Source organism: Hippocampus guttulatus, chromosome 5 (genome assembly GCF_054856545.1).
Source record: "Hippocampus guttulatus isolate MCC_2025c chromosome 5, RoL_Hgut_1.0, whole genome shotgun sequence".
NCBI lineage: Eukaryota > Metazoa > Chordata > Actinopteri > Syngnathiformes > Syngnathidae > Hippocampus > Hippocampus guttulatus.
The window spans coordinates 14568354-14590248 of record NC_141265.1 but is presented as its reverse complement, the minus strand read 5'-3'; the positions used below and the strand labels follow the sequence as shown (position 1 = coordinate 14590248).

The following is a 21895-nucleotide window of genomic DNA, read 5'->3' as shown; positions in this document are numbered from 1 at the left end:
TAATTATTTCATTGATGAGTGTCAAGTCAAATATCCACACTGTTACGCTTCACAACTGATAGGTTGATTATTTTTAGTTATCATACATTCGCTTATCATCAATCTTTTGTGTTGTCCAGGCTGTCGCTCTCTATGTAGTGTGGCATCACTGGAGAGCCCAGTGATCTGCTGTTTGGGTCCTCTAATCCAATACCTCCAAGAGTTCAACTTGGACAGAGTGCTTCGAAGTGAAAGGTATTCAAGAGACCCACACACACTTACGACAAACCTCAGTCTGTCCATGAAGTTCCTATTTTCTGTCTGCCAAAGATGCCAATGTCAACCAGGACTTTGTGTGGACAAGGACTTTACATGAAGCAATTGGACAATGTTGTACTTTTGCCATATAGTGTGATAATTTCGTGTTATTCCCCACAGCTCCTTCCAACGGCTGACTGGTGAGTCACAGGGAATGATCCTCAGCGCCGCCACACTCAGGAACCTGGAAATCCTCAACAACCAGGTGATTAATGTTTCTTTTGTCTTTTGTATGTGCATTCTCAATGTGACATTATGAAGTGACCTAAATTACAGTACCGGTACTCAATTGTGGAGATATAGCATTTAACTGTTTTCTTACACTTAAGTTTTACCGATTTTTATTTATTTATTGCCCAGTAATACACTTGGGCGTACAGCATTAGTTGCCCCTCTCCCACTAAATGGTTTTTACCACTACAACATGCAGTTAGCTAGATGGCTATGCCTACACCCCGAATTTGCAAAAATTTACAGTCTTGATCAAATTCTCAAGCGATGACGAACATGCCCAGTCACACTTAAATTCACTATAAAATATACATTTTATATATGTCTCTCTCTCTCTCTATATATATACTGTATGTATATATATATATATATATATTTGTTGTCTCTAGTCATCAGATCAGTTTATAATTTGTTATGCTCATTTAGAATAAGGATCCCCCTGAACATGTGCATCTTTATGGAACTTTACTTCTCTTAGCTGTTAAGATATTGATGATAGGCATTCACTCCGTGATTTTGAGCACCCCGGAGGCTTGTGGACAAAATCTCCATGTCCAACAAAATCCGCTTTCTCTCCTCATTGCACAGTGGGCAGTAAAAATTTAGCGGCCGACTTAAACTGCTTCTCAGTTCCCAGCAAATTGCTCGGTGACAAGCTAGCCTCGCGTGGGCGATGGCTTTAAGGTTCGGCATGACTCCTGTGGGGCACGCGGATGTCAAGCATCAAGCGCACACACGCGCGCACAAAGTTTTGGTCCTAATCCAAGTCCTTTGTCCTCTTTTTTTCTCCCTTTCCTTCCTTTTAAACAAAGCTGTATTCTGCAGTTATTCGTTGAGCCTGTCACATTTCCATTGTGTTGTGTGTTCAATTACAGACCGATGGCGGTGTGAGGGGCAGTCTTCTGTGGGTGCTGGACCACACACGCACTCCATTTGGGAGGAGGTTAATGAGGAAGTGGGTGACTCGTCCGCTCACAGACCCACGGTGAGTACATGACTTCCCATACCTGCCAAAGTACCAGGTGATACTGTAACCTGCAACGGTAAAGCCGCTTTAGCCACCCCAAGGCCATCTTGGGGGGAAGATACAACAATAGTGAAATGAGGAAAAGGGAAATCATAAAGATGGAGTTGATTCTGAAAAATGCAAGCCCAGATTCGAACGGCAGTTGTTGACAGATCTGACGAGTTACGTACCGGTATCCTATTTTGTGCCTGGAACTCTAGGTCCATCTCGGATCGTCAGGATGCAGTGCAGGAGATCCTGGAGTCTGATTCTCTCACATTAAACTCCACAAGATCCCTGCTGGTGCATTTGCCTGATCTGGAGAGAGGAATTTGCAGCATATTCAACAAAAAGGTAGTCATTTTAAAATAAAGAAATAAAGGCACTGATTCACCGGGAGCAAGAAATGGACACAGACATTGATAAAAGAGACTGAAAGAGAGCGACAGAGAGACTTGAAAAGACGAAGAGACTGAGAGTGAGAGAGTCACTGAGACACAGACACTGAGCGGGACATACTAAAAAAAGAAGCTGTGATAGTGGGAGACACTGAGTCCATTGAAGAGAGACGGCGAGAAAGAATCTTGAGAGACAACTTGGACACTTCAAAAGACCCTGAAAGAAAGCTACACGGTGACACCGAGAGATTACCTGAAAGTCTCACACAATCTCATTTCCCATCTGACTCATCTTTCAAATGTCAGAGGGTCTCGACCACCCATTTGGGTGTTCAACTTTTTAATCCTCCATAGAGACAAAAACAACATAAATGTCACTCAGCGCACACGCACGGACACGCAAACAACAACGCTAATTCTCGTGTGGGCTCTCTGTAGATAAATAGGACCGTGTGTAATGGCTCGTATCTCTGGCTCGGCTCATGAGGGGACGCGGGGGATGTCATTCTATTGGGATGCAGTGGCTCTACTTTGCGTGTTCGAAGAAGAACTCATCTAAGGGGGCTGCTGACATAAGTGGAACCTGTAAAGCAGCAGTGTGTGATTTATACCTGCAAGCTTTGTCCCACTGTGACTCTCATTAACCCTTTGTGACGCAGAAGTCCACTGCAATTTCACTAATGGAATCATAAAGTGCAACAGCCTCGCTTCCCAAGAGGCATGCCCATTCTGTGCGTTGATAAATCAATACTCTTGATCCAAACTGATAAACAGGTTTGGCCTTTAAAGCTGCCAGCGCAAATCACAATGTAAGCAATGCCATTACATTACTTGTTGTCTCAATAACAGTTTATTGGCTCAGTCATATGCGGATTAAGCTATTTGGCATATGAGGGCTTTGTGTGTCTGTTGACAAAATAGAAATTCAAAGCACAATTTTTCTGTCGGGCAGCTTTGGGCAAACGTCCGCGTCCTTAAGGGTTAATGTGAGCCAACTATTTTGTCCATGTGTGAATGTATCTATCTGTCTTTTTGGGGGGGGGGGGGAGCACTGCATTTTCAATAAAAAGTCATTCGTTTTCAGGAAGCATAGTTGTTTACTTTTGAGAGAAAAAGTTGTGTGCTGTATTTGGAGATAAAATATGGAAATGATTTTCTTCCCGTAATATTACGACTTCACTTGACAAACAACTTCAAGAGTCAAGTTTGCGATTGTGTTATGCAAACCTTGAATACATCAGGCCCGAGGTGTCTGCTTTTTTTTTGTTTTCTTTTTATTTTAGTATGGGTTTAATATGCTTTTCTACCAAATAATATTGGAAAAAACAACATTTTTTTCTGGGTCACTAGCAGAAGGAAGGGCAATTGCAAGAAACTAAAGAAAATATTAAATCCTGTCATCAAGGTATTGAAGTAAATTTCGATCTGCTTGTTTGCTGTTTAATGATTTCATCTGCTTTGTTAATATATTCCTCAATGAGAAACATTGTGTTGAAACACTTCTCGGGGCTCCAATGAGACATTGCCTTTTTCTTCCTAAGCTTCAATATCGGGCGTAGATGAAATATATTGCACTCAATGATTATGCGTTGACATTTTATCTCTGGTATCAAGTGCAGATCAGATTTAGTGTGCTAATCTTGTTGCCTGTCAGCACAACAGTCAATAAAAAGTGAAGGGAAAGAAATAAAGGTGTGTGTTGTTTATTTCGAACATTTATGATTGAAAAATGTGTTGTAGTCGTCCACGCAGGAGTTCTACATCATCATCAGCAGGCTTTGTCGCCTGGAGCTGGAACTGCAAGCCCTGCTGCCGGCTATTAGAGCGCAGATCCGCTCTGGGCTCATTCGAGGACTCCTGGTGGACACCCCGAACCTGCTGGCCCCAGCCCACGGCTTCCTCAGCGTGCTTAACGAGAAGGCAGCCAAGTGAGTATTTTAAGGGTAAAGAAGAAATTGAAGATGGGATAGCGTGAATACAATATCTTTTCATTGCCACATGTTCACATGTTGCAGGTGTGGGAATAAGACGGAGCTCTTCTCGGATCTCTCTGGCTTCCCGGTGCTGCGGGAAAGAAGAGAGCAAATCCAGAAAGTTCTGCAAGAGATTCAGGACCATCGCAAACATGTTCGAATTGTGCTGAAAGCTCCCACCCTCAACTACAGCACCGTGTCAGGACAGGAGGTACCTACTGATGCAGCCTGAATGGCAAGACAAGTCAAGAACAATGACGTGGTGGCTCAGTGCCGGTTTGTCTGCTCTTCTAACAGTTTCTGATTGAGGTGAAGAACTCGCAGTCCTCCATTGTTCCTCGTGACTGGGTTAAAGTCAGCAGGTGAGCTGCAACACATGCCTGGAAAGATTGAAAACGACTTATTTGGACTATAAATGCAGTATTTTAAAATCTAGACTACCTTGGTGAGATCACTGCCAAGTTATCAGAAAACAAGGTGGGGAAAATAATTATTTTGATTCCATGAAACGAGTTCATGATTTCAACAAAAAGTACCGGTAAATAAAAACGAAATGAAAAAATGCGTGAGGATTTTTTTTCTGCCTTGGGTACCCCGTTTATTTGGTGTGCACCTTTTGGGAAGAGAAATCAAGCCAGGCTCAGCAACAATGGTTGGTTCATGTCTGCTTTCTCAGCTGCTGTTTACCTCATTATATGAAGTATTTATTCAAAAGGAAGGATGTGACATCTGCTTTTGCTGAGTCATTTTGAAGTCTTGTCACTCTCGCAAGAGTGCGAATTTGCGAGAATGTGACGCGCGTTCTCCAGTTCTGGCTTATAATGCAGCTTCATTTACGAAGAAAACCATAGAAGGTTTTTCAGGATTCAGTATTGAAAAGCTACAGTCCATATTGTTGCTGTCTGGTGGAATACTTGCCTCTCCGAAATCACTTCTTGAAAAGAAGTGATTTTGGAGATGGGAATCAAAAACGAACTTCATCTCCTTTTGCTGTGCAGCACCAAAGCGGTCGGCAGGTATCACTCTCCCTTTGTGGTGGAGCGTCACAAGAAGCTGCTGCAGCTCCGTGAGCAGCTGCTTCTGGACTGCCAAAGGGAGTGGATCGCTTTTATGGAGTAAGACACACACACACACACACACACACACACTGTGCATGATGAGCAAATCTTGGAGTGTTCAGTAAGTCCAAAGTGTTGCCTGCCACAGTCATGTTCTGTTCAAGTGCACACGCAGTGTCATCGACTGCAAATACAATTATGCATTTCCGGTAATTTACGCTTGCAAATCTCTCCATCCTCATTGCTCTCTTGCAGTCAGTTTGGGGAGCACTATCACACCATGAAAAGGGCTATTAGTCACCTAGCAACCATGGACTGTCTCTTCTCATTGGCTGAGGTGGCCAAACATGGAGAATATTGCAGGTGATCTCCTCTTGCAATTTTTTATTATTTTTTTTGTGTGCATGCGCGTGCACGCATGTGTGTATACATACATGTTTCCAGTGTCGTGTCCTATAGTCTCGGGCAGGCGGTGCGTGGGTGAATGCATTGGGCTGAGCAGCGTGCTCAGCCAGAACGCCAACATTTGTCCCACTCACTGACACACACACTTGTGCACACACAGACACACGCACACACTGACTATATCCAAATACAACCCGAAGAACGATTGTTATTATATAAAACCTTGACTGAAAAATCCTTGCTGCGGTGCCAAATCACTTTTAAGACCACACTGAAAAAAAGCAGAGATTAAAATGCTACAAAAATAACAAATATTGCGAACATGCATTTTTAATATTAGGCAAAAAAAAGGGCTCAATATTCACACAAAAAAGCATTTTAACATGAATGATGAAATGGCTACTAAAAGGAAATGTCTGAGCCCGAAATTGTCATGCATTCCTGCCTCCCTGATGCCTCTTAAACCTCTCATGTCATTCATAAATCCAAACCCTGCACCTGCCATCTCGATCCTTTCCCCCCAACCTTGGTCAATCCCATTCTCTCCTCCCTGCTTCCCCCCCATGATTTACACTTATCTCGCCATTGGTTTTATTCCTTCATTATTCAGAACTGCAACTGTCACCTCCATAATTTTCTCTCTTTTTTCTGTTGCAGGCCAGAAGTGTCTGACAGTGAGCGTCAAATTGTGATCAAGGATGGCAGACACCCCGCTATAGACCTACTCATGGGACAGCACAGCCAGTATGTGCCCAATCATGCGCAGCTACAGGTACACACACGTCTACAGACAGGAACGTGCAAAAGCTTTTGACCTAAAGTTAAGATAAATCACACAGATGTTTGCATATTCCCATTGCCGAAAGAAAATGCCAGCAGCACATATGTCTTTCTCTCTCACGCGCACACGCACACGCACACACACACACACACACACACACACGAATGTAGATAACAGCACAAGCACACTTTGCCCCGTCACTATTTGAGTGGGTTTCCGTTTCAACAAGCCAACGCTTCAAGTCCTCCCACCTCCATAGCATCCAAATATCTCTTGACTGTATATCACTTCCAAGTCCTTTTTTTCCTTTGTTACAACTCCTGACTTCTTCTTCACTAAAGGCGGATGGAAAAAGAACAATGATCATCACTGGCCCAAACATGGGGGGAAAGAGCTCCTACATCCGCCAAGTGGCCCTAATCTGCATTATGGCTCAAATGGGCTCCTATGTCCCGAGTTCTGCGGCCCATTTGGGCATTTTGGATGCCATTTACACCAGGTAGGACCGAGTCCAGTGGAAAATGTTTGACACCTGTGGATAAATTGACTAACCTCCAATCAAAGTTGACTCTACGTTGAATATAATTACATTTTAAAATACACTGTATCCATACCTACTGGACCAAATTTCTGGACCTGATTTTTTTTTAAGCAAACTGCACACAAATGCAAACAAACTTGCGTAGAAACTCATACAATCAAAATAATTGAAGGTAATAAAAAAAAAAAAAAAGTCAGGTTTGAATTTATTAGGTCATGGGACGGGTCTCACTCAGTGACGGTGTGAATGTGGGTGTGACTGGTCTCTATATGTGCCCTGCGACTGACTGGCGACCAGTTCAGGGTGTAGTCTGCCTTCCGCCCGAGGTCTGCTGGCATAGGCTCCAGCAACTCCCCGCGAACCTGTTCAGGATGAACGCTGTTGGAAATGGATGGATGGATTTCATTGGATTGTAGATGTAACTGGTGAGTGATGGACAGTTGCCATGACAACACTGCAGGTCTGTTATTTCTTGTTCGAGTAATTGTGTGTGACGAGTCTGTCTGACAACCCGGGAAAAAAAAGAGAGGGGAAAAAAATATATATTCTGTCATCAAGTATCACCGTGTCGAGTGTATTTTTAGGCGTGACAGTCCAGGCTAATCCGTGGTAATCTCACCGTGCCTTTCACCACAGATGAAGATGAAGCATGGTTAGGTTGTGTTGCGTTAGGAGCTCACTGACAATACAATACGTGTTGTTGGAGAGAGATCTTTCGATCATGTTCAGCTCTATATGCACTTTGCACTCCGCACTTCACAATATACAGTATTCTCTCTGTATTTGTGGCCCTGCTGCACTCTGCGATGAGACATAATGTCTTGCAGATGTGTGTAATTTTCTTTTGTTGTGGGTTTAAGCATTTTCTCATGAATTAACCCGGTGGGAGAAAAAAACAGTTGTGAGAAATACAGTTTTGGGGTGTTTTAGGCTCTGTCTTCAAATCTTAAGGTTATGTTGTACGGCCCTTGGTCGAGTGAAGTTACTTTCAGGTTATCCGGGCTCTAAATGCCTTTTTAGGAACAGAAGGCAATAAAAACCTGTCGCCAAGGTATATAGATGATTGGTATATATTGCATCACTGGTCATTGTGTGTTTTTGGGCCAAATCGAGACAAATATAAGTAAATATAGTGCAACGTTGACATTGAAACAAATTCCGTTCCTTATTTTGTAGACCCCCCTCCTAAAAATACAGTGTAAACACAGTGTAACCAAGTCCCGACTCAGACCAAACTGTACAAAAACCAAAGCAATATCTCATAGCAAATAATGTCAGTCTAACATATGCATATCTTGCCCAATTCGACACCTGTGTTTGAGATACTCATTCTTTTGAAGTTTTACTGTTGGGAGGCTAAAATTCCAAGGAATTATCAAAATAATTTTTAATTTGATAATCGATTGGTTTTCGATTAATCGTTGCACCTCTAGTATGTTTGAATCCGTTAAAAGGTGGTTCAAGCACTTATTGTCATGGCTGTGTTTGACTGGGGGCGAGCTGGTGTTGTGGTTAGCCAAGGGATTTTACTGGCATGGAGGTTAATATCCCCTGTCTATCAGGGAAAAAAATGCATCTAAGAGCTAATTAGTGTCCCCCGAGGAAGGGCGCTGCCCTGTGTTCACCTCTCAGTTTCTTTTATCAACCTATCAATTTCTAATTGGGACAGAGGAAACGTTTATATGGATAATAAACGCCCACCCAAGTCCCTCTGCTGCATCTATTATGTGTAACATTGTCATTTCGTTTTGTGAGTTTTCCGCTCTAATAAGTGAAAGGGAGACGGATGGGGCGGGAAGATTTTATAGAAGGGGATTGGAATGGAGCAAAGTTAGTGGGTTTGGCGGCGGTAATGAAATGCCGCGTGGGTGTCTAATGGGCTTCCCTGTCTGAGAAGATCCCCGTTATTGATTATCAGTGTGAGCTTTTCAAGTGGCACAGCTCACACAATTTCAGTTTCCCCTCCCTCCCATGCTTTTATTTTCACAGTACATATCAGAAATAAGTTCCCAGATATGAATATGTTTGTGTTTGTTCTTCAGCAGTTAACCCCAGTAGGCAAGTCATACAAATGTGCATGTTTGCAGCAGTTTTTTTTTTTTGGTCTGCATTAAGTCCTGAAGCTTTCAAAGCACAGTCCTGCATCCCTCCACGGTTGTTATGGAAACAGCTAAAAGGAGAAAGCGTGTTTTGAAAAGGTCCCATAGTCAAACAGTGGAGATGGCGAGTATGTGACATCGTCATCGTCCTCTGCTAGTGTTGTGGTGGTTCTGTTGCGCGGCGCTGCATCCCGGCTTTTTAATAGTTTACAGACCGCCTGTTCCTCTTTGTAGGCGGCGCACATGTCTGCTCGGGTCTTTCACAGCATGTGCGCTTCTAAAATCAGCCATTGCGCAGGAAACTGCTCTCGCACATAGCAGTCGAGTCGAAAGAGGTGACAAAAGCAGTGTGAAGCTTCGTAGTGCTGTGTAACACACCGATTACTCGCAGCAGTGAATGCTCTTTTGTGGGTCAACATATAGCGGAACTTCTGAAGGTGAACTATTCCGTAATTGTTAGGCAATGGTGAGCAATAATTACTGAATTATAAAACTTGCACTTTTTAATAGGGCGGTCCCCACCAATTCTACCCCTGTTGCCACCAGCACAGTGGCCACTGTTTAGGATTTTAGTCAATCACGCTCTTCATGTTGACCTCTCCGAGGTTGTCATGCATCATGGCGGTTAAACCTCTTTGTCTGACTTGTTAAAAGCCCCCCCCCCCCCCCAAAATAAATTCTGCAATTCATGGAAGTTGACATGTTTGATTTGCTTTCGAGGGCCACATAAAATGATGTGGCAGGCCAGATCTAGCCCCCGAGCCTTGAGTTTAACACCTGTGTTTTAGTCGAACAATGTGTTTATTATCATGGCCTAAGAGCCTCAATCGTGTTTTCTGTCATAATTCATACATAGAATTTTTTTACCGGTCTCTTGGCAATCTAACGAAAATGAAGCGTTAATCAAAACAAAGCAGTAACTTTTTCAATGCACCGTTGCGTTCTAGAGTACCACAAAAATTTTTTGGGGAAGCTCGTCAAGTGTTTAATTTGAAAAGTGAAACATTTTTTTGAGAAAAGTACATTAGAAAAAAATGACAAAAATTTTCAATCCAGGAATTAGGTCGCAATTGGCGTTTATGTTCAGTGTAATATCATTTTTCCTTAAAATGTCTTGTGACTGACTATTTGTTCATGTTTGAACACTTGAGCGAAGCAATGGCTTTCATGCAACAGACTTTGACCAGTGTCATCGTGGAATTGCAAATGCAGCGAAGCGGTTTTCCAGAAACACTTGAGATGTGGCTAAGCATGTTTACTGGAAAGATGTGAGTGGTGATAAATAGAGCCTGTTTTCACAATCTGTGATTTTGGCCGCGATGAGCAGCTCCAGCTGGACACTCGCAGTACACGTCCTCTCGCCCGTGGACAGACGAGTGTGCGGGAACATCGGATTGTACCCGTTCTTGCCGTGGTGCGCACGCAACCTATAGATTGGCCATAATTTCCCTCGAGTCACAGTCATGCATGGACACAATGTTGTAAATGAGCTCATGAAATGCAGCTGCATGCCTGCTACGCCCCTCTTCCGTACGGCATGTGGGGGGTGATCATGGTGACATGGGAGTGCCACGTTGGCGTCATTCATTGGTGACTTCAGAATAAAAATTGACAAAATGTCGACAGTTCACAGTTGAGGGAATATTAGCAAAATTCCTTCCCATTGTGGAATCAAAAAGCCAAATGTCATGGAAAAGGAAGGATTTCCTCTTCCTGGAGATGGTGCCGTGCAGTAGATGCTGTAGATTGCTCATGAGGGATGGAAACGTGTTCACTGTTCTACTTTCTGCCACCAAATTTGTTTTTCACTCGAGCAAGTGTTTCCGAAATCATGATGATCTCATCTCAGTTTACTCCAAAATGTACTTCAGCGGGATATCTAGGCTTGTTTAATTGAACACAAAGTTGTCATGCAGTTGTATGAATGGTAGTAAATGTGTTAATTGTGCTTTTGTACCGACTTAAATGTTTTGCTTGTCATCATATGTCACTAGGAAAGAGATTTTTTTTCCATCCATCCATTTTCTAATCCGTTTATCCTCATGACGGTCGCAAAGATGTATTTTTTGGGAATAAGTAAACACATTATAGCCTTCAGTATTTTTTTAAGTGGGAGTCTATCAATATAGGACATCTTAACGTAATATTTGCACACTTTTCCCTCACCAAATCATCCAAAAGATACTATCTTTTAAGCGGCTTATATTTTCATTTGGTGAAGCAAGTTTAACCTTGACTTCCTCTTCCTTGTATCGGATGATCAGAATGGGAGCGTCGGACAACATCTACAAAGGGCGCAGTACCTTCATGGAGGAGTTGACCGAAGCCTCTGAGATTATTTCCCACGCGACGGAGCGCTCCTTGGTCATCCTGGATGAGTTGGGCCGGGGCACCAGCACCCATGACGGCATCGCCATCGCCTATGCGACCCTCGAGTACTTCATCAGAGATGTAAGCATGGCGTGGCCACCCAAATCTTTCTTCTTCTTAAACAGTGCATTTCTTTGTCTTATTACAGCATGCGTCGTGATGTGAAAGTCAGTTCAATTCACCTTCGAGTTAATGGCCTCAAATTGGATCTTTGTGTATTTGTGCACTCCTGTTACCGCACTTGCTTATATGCCTTGCCGGCTCATTATTGTTTGTTTTGATGGGGAAAAAAGAAATACTGTACGAGGCAATGGAGAAGCCTCGTCAGTGCAGTAGCTCTTCAAAATGGAGCAAAGTCATGGTGAGGCTTGATCTATTATGTTAATAATGTTTTGAGCTGCAACGGAAAAAGAGGCAAAAGTGATCCACCCGTGCCTAATTTGTTGGCTGTGCTGCGGCGGGCCTCGTTTTTATTGCTTCAAAAAAGTCACATGATCAAAATGCATGTCATGCGGCTCATAAAGGAGGTCTCTGCTCCCATATGATGTTTTCTGCGATCTCATATCAGCTGTTAGTATCATGATTTATTTTGGTACTGAATGCAACTGTTAGCAAGAAAAAGGTGGATGGTGTTGTAACACTGGTGTTTGATGGGGTTGTTTATCCACCTCCAACCCATGAAAAGTCCCGGTGGTCCAGTGGTTAGTGCATCGACCTCACAGTGCAGAAGTCGTGGGTTCGATCACGGCTCCGGCCTTCCTGTGTGGAGTTTGCATGTTCTCCCCATGCCTGCGTGGGTTTTCTCCGGGTACTCCGGTTTCCTCCCACAGTCCAAAAACATGCATGACAGGCTCATTGAACACTCTTGATTGTCCACAGGTGTGAGTGTGAACGTGTTCAACCTTGTTTCCACTCTACACTCGTTATGGACAAATGGACATATCCTTGTCATTGTGTGTTTTTTGATTTCGTTTTTTTGGCGGGGGGCAGTTTTGTGGTTTATGTAATTTTGCGCAAAACATACGTGACTAAGGCAGGTTAGAGCTGATGCTGACTCTCTAACCACCTGTTGTGTAACATTGATTTGTTCGAGAGGTCCGGCTATAAAAAGGAAAAACAAGCAAAAAAGGAAGTTTGGCTTTGCAGTGATATCCCTCCTTGGTACAAGAAGACCCACACCGTCTTTTATGCACTCTTCCTCCCACTCCTCCTCCTCCACTGCCATGTCCTCTTCCTCCTCACCAGACATGCCTGCTCGCGTCAAATTCAGACTTCTCCTTTTTTACTCAGTCGTTATAGAAACGCACCTTTCCCTGCCCCCAGCATTCACCCGTGAGGTAGTTAAGAATGTAGATGGCTTTCATAATACCGCTCGAGACAGCCTTGATGCTGAAAGAGAGGAAAAGCTCCATGGATTTGCTGCGGCGGGGTTTTGTGTTGTGTGTCACATCTGCTGCGCACAAGGGTCCTTTCTGATGTTTCCTCTGAGCGAAAACGTTTTGCAGTGGCCTCCTCCTCAGACATTACTAAATCAGACTCGTTGGGGTGTTCACGCTTAGCAGCAGGTCCTGCTATTAGTTTCACACGCATTGCTGTCTTCTTTTTGCACGGGCCGGTCACAGCTCACATAAAACAGCAGCAGGTGGACCGAGCCTTTTGCAAAATCCAACTCACAGCATCATCTTACTCAATGCTGTCTCCACATAGATGAAAGTGACGTGTCGTGATGTGTCGTGAATCTGCGTATAGGAAAATGTGATGATGCTGGAACTTCTCTTTGGTACCCGTCCAGTAAGCTTTATGACTGCCGGAAGAAAGCTTTGCAGTTTGCGATTCGTTGATCAGTTGGGAAAGGCACAGGGAAGATGGAGGTCATTGGATTTGTAATATTCGTGGTGCGGCCCCCTCTCAAGGTTTCTTGTTTTTCCCCAGATCGGGTTTTTGGAGTTTTTCTTTGCCCTCCTGTGGGGTTATGATCAGGGGACGTCGTTCGTATTTCTCAACTATTGACTTGTGAGCCTTTTGAGACTCTTTTCTGGTTAAGGGCCATATAAATAAAATTGTCTGAATTCGTTTTTGGCAGAGGATAAAGAGTATTTGCCTGTGACTGTTGTTACATAATCTTTCTACATGTGTTGCTCCACCATTTGTGTTCAAATACTTGTTGTTTACAGTGTTATATAACCAATGCTTTTCATGAGCCAGTGTTTCCCAATGTGGGTCAACATTAAGCCAGCGGACATTAAGCCAAAGCTACGTTTTTCTTTTGTTTGTTTGTTTTTAGTACAAAATGGGTAGTTCTCTCTGTTTTATGTTTAGTATGACAGTAAACTTGAACAGGGACTGTCAGTCGACATCTTGAAGCCTTTTGTGTGTCCAACTGCAAACAGGTCGGTAAAAAATGAACCAATAAAATTATTCACCTTTATAAACTGATAAATGCAACAAATATTCATAATGTAAACGCTTTTTAGACCATCGTGAAAGCATAGAGCCGGTCATATGTGGCCTCCAGGCCACAGTTTCCCCACTACTACCATAGACCTTGCATTTGTCGTGAACATAGACTTCATTATTGTCGAGCAATGGCTCATTATGATGGTGAGTAGCTGTAGACCACTGCAAAGCACAAATACTAACAGGAAACATATTTTTCAGTGACACATATTCTCATGGCAGTCCGGTGATCAAGTGCAGAGGTACCGGGTTCAATTCCAGCTCCGGCTTCCCTGTGTGGAGCTTGCATGTTCTCCCCATGCCTGCGTGGGTTTTTTCTGGGTACTCCGGTTTCCTCCCACATTCCAAAAACATGCATGTCAGGCTCATTGAACACTCTAAATTGTCCATAGGTGTGAGTGTGAGCGTGGATGGTTGTTCGTCTCTGTGTGCCCTGCGATTGGCTGGCACCCGGTTCAGGGTGTCCCCCGACTACTCCCTGAAGGCAGCTGGGATAGGCTCCAGCACCCCCCGCGACCCTTGTAAGAATAAGCGGATCGGAAAATGGATGGATGGACATATTCTAATTAAAACCTCACTGACAGTAGTGATATAAAGTCAAATTTTGGTACACCTCTTGCATTGTTTTTTTTTAGGTTGTGCAGGTATTTTATGAAGTGTATACCTTCATTCAAGTCTTTACTGAGCATAATTCCTCGAGTGACTCCAACCAGTTGATGACGGAGCCTCAAACTGACAACTCTTCCTGCGGAGTGATGAAATTATAGGTCATCAGCTGGTTACCTTATTGTTGAACCCAAACAAGATAACAGCGTTGCCGGTCAGCGACGTCTTCACATGCAACGCTGACACTAAATCTTATCCACTTTGTTTTTGGAGCTCACCAACTGCCCTCAGTGAGCTCCGGTTAGCTGTGAGGCGCGGACAATGGCACAGCAGAAAGGAAATGTCGTGGTGTCTAATTGGATAGAAAAACATTACGGGGCGCGTTGCTGTGTTGACACCTCGAGCCTTTTGCCCAGGATCAGATCACCCGCCAATATGCTCAAATCCCATTGCTGGCTGACAGCTCGTCGTTAGGAAAAAGGCCTGACAAAACTGTGTGGAACTGAAGCTTTATATTAACAATTACTAGAATGATGTACTCGATTGGAGCCAGAACTGGAAGCCGTCACCATGAATAATTTGAGCTCATGAACTTTCTATCAACTAATCGATGACTTCACTTAATCGCTTCAACTCTTAATTTCATCAGCGTCTCCCACCGATGAGGCTGTCAGTGCACCCTGGGGTGCTTTGCTAATGAGCGGCCATTAGCATCCAATCAGACCATGATTCAGATGCCAACCACCCGTCACCGTGCTCGATTTTTTTGCCCCCTTTCAACGTAGGTGGACAGGAGCGATTTAAAGTAATGCATGTGCGTGTTTGCGCGTGTCCGTGCGTGTTGCACTTTCCCGAAACAGGGTGGGCGTCACCCCCATGGTCCTGTTCAGACGGAGGTCCAGTATTTCTAGTGACGTGACCTTTGTCACGCCGAGCGAGGTATCATGCTCGTCCTGGACTTTGGCGGTTCGAGAACAGTTTGTTTTCATACTGGTGGTTGATGGAAGGGGGGGGGGGGTGGCTAATCCAACTTTAATTATTTTTTGTGGGTTTATTTTTTAAATTTTATTTTTCATTTGCGCTCGAGCAAGTTGCTAAATTAAGCAGGAGAATTAATTGCATTTGTTGTCATGAAGCGTCAGCCGGTGTGTACTTGAGCTCACACCACCACGTTTCTCCCCATTTATGTCGTAAATGCAATGCAGTGCAATCAATCAATCAATAACATCCACATTGTCGTTATTGACTAGAAAGATGTCAAAGGCTTCAGAAGTGAATGCTTTCAGCGAGAAATCCCAAAATACAAAAAAACAAAACAATTGGTGGATTAGTCCACAAAGAATGTTTTGATTTGAATACGCAGTCGACACAAATCCTCTTTGTTCTTAAGCAGAGACAGACTGTTACATAATCGTGACCACGCCTCCCATTTGTTGTTTGTATTACATTTTCTCAATCCCTATTTTTTCCCCCTCCTACATATTTCTCTTGCATGCCAAAAAAGACTTGATAATCATCAACACGTATGTACATAAACAAACACGGGACTGGCACAGCCGTATTATCTTGGTCTTCAGACATCTTTTAGGCAAAAGCCTTATCATTTAATTTAGCTGAATCTTAATAGTTCGATTGACTGAGATTTGGGGGGGGGGGGAATCTGGGCTTCCAATTTAATTTGCCCATTTCTCACTATGACTATGCCCCAGTTTTGGATGAATTTAGTCTGTCAAAAAAAAAAATTTCGAAGCCGAACCAAACTGTAATCATCAGTCAGTTGTAAATAAAAAACACGCCTTTGAGAAAAATGTCCCAGAATGAGGAGGTATATCATGTGGTAAAATGTGGGCATCGGATTGTTAGAAAGATGACAAAATCCAACATGAACACTGGAGCATCTGCGTGAACATGTTTCATATTAAGCGCAGATCTGAAATTCTTATTTGTTGGTAGTGGCTTGCAAAACTGCTGAGTAGGCGGGCAGGGGTTAGCTCACATGGCAAGTGAATTTAGTCTCGTCGTCACTTGCTTTCATTTTTCGGCTTATTTTTTTGAACAGACTTTCCATAGCGTGGAAAAAGTCGAAAAACAGTCATGTTGACATGGGTTAGTCTTTATTGAACACATGCAGCACTTCAAGCAATTCATTTCAAGTAATTTACACCCTGGTCAAGTTTAGAATGGAAAAATTTGTTTTGAGAGATTCATTGGTAGCAATTGTCATTATTTACATTTTGAGAAAATATTTGAATGGTCTAAAATTAGCCTTCCCCAATTAGCCACACACCCCGTCAAACATCAAGTTTGAGAAAAAAAAGTTAAAACTAGTCCAATTTAAAGTTTACATTTGCAAACAGAATCAAGACGTGATCAAGTTTACAAACAAATAAAAAATGGGAGACGCAGTTGTGCCTTTTGGCTCATGTAATTGTAAAATATCACTGACATCGCATTTAGTAAAATTTCATATTTTTCGACAAATACTATTGGTCAATCCACACATCTGGGTGTCATTTTCTCCTGTTTCCTTTTCGACCAAAGACTGACTGAAGTCGTTCACTTCCTTATCGGCGAGTGTGAGTGGCTGTTTGTCGACATTTGCTTTGCGATTGGCTGGCCATTTGTCCAGGGTGTACCCCTCTCCTGGCCCAACGTCAACAGGGACAGGTTCTCCGACACCTGCGACCATAATAAGGACGTGTTCTTCCGAAAATGGACTATGGCTTTACGTTGTACTGTACCTCTGTCCTGCCTCCATTGCAGGTGAGATGTTTCACCCTCTTTGTGACCCATTACCTTCCCTTATGTGAGCTGGAGCGGGTGTACCCACAACACGTGTCCAACTACCACATGTCCTTCCTTCTCAATGAACACGATGTGGCTACTGACACACGAGGTAAGCGTTTGTATGCACGTTAACATATTTTAGGCACGTTCCAGTTCCCTTTTCAGGCGGTGCTGTTTCAAACTCACCTGAGCCGTGTCTGTGCAGATGGAGACATTCGTCCTGAATTCATCACCTTCCTCTACCAGTTAAGTGAAGGAGCCGCCGGACGCAGTTACGGACTCAATGTGGCCCGCTTGGCTGATATCCCGGAGTCAATACTCCAAACCGCGGCCCTCAAGGCCCGGGAGCTTGAGGACGCGGTCAACTCCCGCAGGTGAACACGTGCACACAATCAGAAACGTTTTTTTCTCAAATGACATTGGCCCAATAAGCTTCAGGTTTGCAGTCCTCTACAGCAGGGGTCCCCAACCCCCGGGCTGGGGACCGGTATTGGTCCATGGGGCATTTGGTACTGGGCCGCACAAAAGAATGAAGGATTTACATTCCTAACGTTTTGTTTATTTCGGAATCTGAAATATATTTTATTTTGAAAAGTTCACAAATTCTCTGTAACATCTGTCTACAGTGTGTTACTCTTGACACAGGTCAAGGAACGCTGTTTGGTCACATGATCGGTTACCGCTAAAATGAAACCCAGGAGCTAGCAAAATGAGTAAAAAAAACAAACGTCTTTGGGAAGGGGAAAAATCCTAGCCAGGGGACAGAAGAGGAGCCTACGATGTTGAAAAAAGAAGTCTACATTTAATAGACAGCATCAAGAGTCCAACTTAAAATATGGATTTACTTTTTTTACTTGACAATAGCGACCAGAGAGTGTTGCGGCCACATAGGACGTTCCTCATGTCATGATTCGTGTTTATTATTATGTTTCGAAAATACTACAGTTTTCATGTGGGTCATATCATATTATTTTGTTGTATTTATCGATCACACCTTAAAGGCCGGTCCCTGAAAATATTGTCTGACATTAAACCGGTCCGTGGAGCAAAAAAGGTTGGGGATTGCTGCTCTACAGAACAGTTAACCTACTCCCTGATGTGAGCTGCATCGTCAAAAGCACACATGTCAAACTAGAGGGCTGGGGGCCAGATCTGTTCTGACACTTTTTTGGGGGTGGTGGGGCCGCAAAAGAAAATAAGTCGACTTTCATGATTCTTGCTAAGATCTGTTCCAAATCGTGTCAAATCTCTTCCAATTGTCACGTACTGATTAACGACAACAAGATCTTTATTATTCATGGCCTAGCCAGATCGGTCTCTATGGGGTGTCCTGGGGGCGGGGAGAGGGGTCCGCTGTAATGCGCTGCTGAAATCATGAGGAAATGCAACCCCAATGCAATTTAGAGCTAAAAATTAAAATGCCATCAAGCAAATGTCTGCATCTCGATCTCATTTCAGCCACGTCCTTTCAATATGTATTCCCTTTCATTTAACATCAGCATTGTGAGGAACGGGCAGCACGTCTACCTGGCCTGCCTGAGTTTCTGATTTCAAATCTCTCGCTTCCCACGTGGTAGTTTGCACTTTCTCTCCTTGCTCTACTTGTATTTTCTCCCGGTCCTCCAGCTACTCCCACATTATAAAAAACGTGTCCAGTCTGTGATAGGTTCAGGCTCTGAATTGTCCATATGGTAGGTGAGATGGTGAATGTTTGTCTATCCATGTCCTGTGATTAAATGGCGACCAGTCCAGGGTACACCTCGCCTTTCAATAAAGTCAGCTGGCGTTTGTTCCACTTTACCGACTCTGTGGATCGATTCGTTTTCCTATTTTCGACTCACTTCTCAAAATCTTGTTGGACTAAAAAGTCTGCGTTTGTCGGGAACGCTACGTCACGCGAGAAAGAAGACCTTTACGAGTAGATGGCACGCTTTGTGATCAAATGAGTCAAGGTGTCAAGCCGCTATTTGATGTTGACACGATGATTGATTTACATGCAAAATCTTTCATCTGGAAAGCGTTTCATGTTTCAAAACCCCTGAAAGCATGTTTGCGGACCAGCTTTCGTTTACAATAAAATGAATGTCTATTATCTGTCATCTAATCCACACTTTCACCCCAAGATGAACTTTTATGGAAACAGCAGACGCGAGCCCTTTAAGCTTTAAAAAAAAAAAAAAAAAAGTCATCTGATTTGAGCTTTAATGGATCCTGACATGTCAGAGCGGCCAGTCTGTGTCGTGAGGTTGAATTCAAAGCAGCTTCGGTGACACATCAAACGGAGTGTTTATGCAAGGGTTGACGCCCAAATGAACCTGATTTCATCGTCGTGCTCCCAATTCCCATCCACAAATTGTACACAATATTCTCAAGACGAGAGAAATTAATGAAGCCTCTCGCTGCCTTTGTGTGCGCCTGCTACCAGGGGTGAAAGACAACCTCGTGCGTTATAGAAGCATCATTTATGTCATGGTATTTTTTTTTTCTCGAAACCTTGACTTGCATGTGGCTCTGTGGGACTATTTGCCCACCGCCACACAAACCCGGCATGAATTCAACCCTTTTAGCCAGGAGATAATTGAACCGAACCAAACAGGACACAAAAGCAAATAAAACATTTTCATTTTGTGAATGTAAATTCTGGAAAATTTACTTATTAAAGGCTTGGGATACACATCAGTCCAGCTCTCACATATTTGGCCAATGATGATTACAGCTTGTCGTTGATTCCTGGCCAAAGTCGAGTTTTAGCAACGCGGACACATGGCTGGAATCAACAGGTGGTCGGTCAGCACATGCAGTCTAGCAGCGGTGCCTTAACTTGACTTTCAGCGCATTAGCACCAATTTAAATAAATAAATAAATAAATAAAATTAAACATCTGAAGTCATGCCTTGGCTCAATAAAGGTTGGAAAGCACCGTCCAAATAAAGGCTGTAGAGCAGGCGGCCTGCTGGGAGTTCATCGGCGCATAGGTTCTGCCTAAGTAATCCTCAGCATATGAAATGTCTGTTCAACACACAGACATCCTCATCAGTGTAATCCTTCCTATATGAAATGTTTGTGCTTCGTTGGAATGAGACCACACTGAGTACACGAGACACACACAGAGGCGGTTAAAGCCGCCGGGCAGAGGTTGACCGCACACAGCTGTCAATGTATATACTACAAAAGACAGCATACACATGTGGGAGAATATGTGCATGTGTGTGCGCTTTAGTGTGACGATGAGTGGTTGGTGTCATTTTGTGTCTCTACCAGGAGGAGGAAGGAGAAGTTCCTCTCGGAGCTTTGGAGCATCTCGGACAAATCTTCTCTCGTTGAGTGGCAGCGGTCCAGCTCCTGACAGCCGTGCAGTGCAAAGTGTACACAAACGGGACCCAAAACACACAAGATACAAAATTCTCCAGGTGTGTTTTTGTAAGAGTTCCAGGGTGTGTTTTCTGTACTGTCGCATGTAGTAAACAGTCTAAACATGCACCAAGGGTGACTCTAATGAATTTTTCCATCACCGCGTCTTAAGAGCACGGATGCACTACCCACTAAGGGACTGCTTTTGTACCCTTGACACTTGTCCAGCTCGGGAGTTTTTTTGCTCTTTGAGGTCAAACCTGTCCACTGGTACTATTCTTTTAGGTTACGGAATGTTCACGTTATGCGCCGAAACGTACATTGAGTCCTGGACGGTGACAGAACAAATTTAAGGTCCCAAATGTTCTAAACTTCGGATTATTGACATGGCTCCGAGACAAAATTCAGCGCTTAGCGTCATGTAAAGTGCTTTGAAATGCAAAGAGTAAAAGGAGGCACAAGGAAAGTGTGGCCAGCTAGCATGCACCGCAGCTCACCTCTATTTGAGTCCCGCAAATGCTCCTCAATCTCGGTTGTGTTTGGTGGCTTTGAATGTGAAGGGGGTAATACTTTTTTGGGCTAACACACCACAGACGATATCACCACCAACAGTTTGCATGTCTGCCAAATGAGTCGGGTGTAGTACGAAATTGACCGATGAAAGGCACCGTGGTGATGCAAGCATCCAGACTACCAGAAAATAGAAGAAGTCACACTTAATATCAGCCTCATAGTGCAACAGATTCAAGACAATGAAAGTACAACGGGACAACAGTTGCACTTTCATTTTTTTTTCGACAAAAAAAAAAACATTGAACTTTTTCCGCAGCTCTCAGCATTCACATGTAATATCGGAGGGCATTGCAATTTCCAGTTGTTATTATTTCTTCCTTTGCTCTTTTCATTATTGCTCAACATATTGGATGTAATATGAGAAACAAGAAGTCTTTGGCCCTTCCGGGCTGCCTGAGAATTGCTGGTTTTATTTTGGTTATTTTGTTTTCACAGTTGTGGCGGCGTCTCTCGACAGATTGTAACTGAAAGAACAAAATGTGCAGCTTGTTCAGGAAAGGTTATTAACTTTTTGATCGCCCAAACAACTTTGTTTCTGAAATATCAGACTTTTTTTTCTGGGATCACGGACAGAACATAAGCAAGAGATACGAGTGACCTGATTTGCAAGTTTCTCCAAAATACAAGTGGAATAAAAATGTTTTTATCCGTTCCCATACTTCAATAATGAATATGGCACTGCTTCTCTTAAATTGTGCTCACCCCTTTGACCCTCCCTTTTTTTATTTTTATGTTCATGGGGAGGAGGTAAGCATCTTTAGAGCTGGGGAAACAAATTTAAGTACCGGTATTTGAATGCATTGCTATGCCATATCATTTGCGTAGGGGCACGCTGTACTGCCATAATTGAAGCGAGGACATTGATTTTGCTTTTCGCATGAGGTTTTGTGATTGAGACGATTAAATGCCAACCAACAAAAGAAATCCTGCTGTGCGTCATCACTATTCTTAAACACAACGCA

General features: G+C 43.3%; 1 protein-coding gene across 1 annotated transcript in view; it reads left to right on the top strand.

Moving 5' to 3' along the window:
• msh3 (mutS homolog 3 (E. coli)) overlaps window positions 1-21857 on the top strand; it is a 28949-nt gene extending 7092 nt beyond the window's left edge. Inside the window, exons 10-24 of the mRNA XM_086112148.1 lie at window positions 120-234; window positions 418-502; window positions 1404-1513; window positions 1756-1888; window positions 3673-3860; window positions 3948-4116; window positions 4203-4267; window positions 4904-5020; window positions 5219-5326; window positions 6026-6140; window positions 6491-6648; window positions 11054-11240; window positions 16986-17118; window positions 17215-17383; window positions 20271-21857. Of these exons, the coding sequence (XP_085968274.1) occupies window positions 120-234; window positions 418-502; window positions 1404-1513; window positions 1756-1888; window positions 3673-3860; window positions 3948-4116; window positions 4203-4267; window positions 4904-5020; window positions 5219-5326; window positions 6026-6140; window positions 6491-6648; window positions 11054-11240; window positions 16986-17118; window positions 17215-17383; window positions 20271-20355 (1937 nt within the window). The 3' untranslated portion in view covers window positions 20356-21857. The remainder of the gene's footprint in view (window positions 1-119; window positions 235-417; window positions 503-1403; window positions 1514-1755; window positions 1889-3672; window positions 3861-3947; window positions 4117-4202; window positions 4268-4903; window positions 5021-5218; window positions 5327-6025; window positions 6141-6490; window positions 6649-11053; window positions 11241-16985; window positions 17119-17214; window positions 17384-20270) is intronic.
• The last annotated feature ends 38 nt before the right edge of the window (window positions 21858-21895 follow it).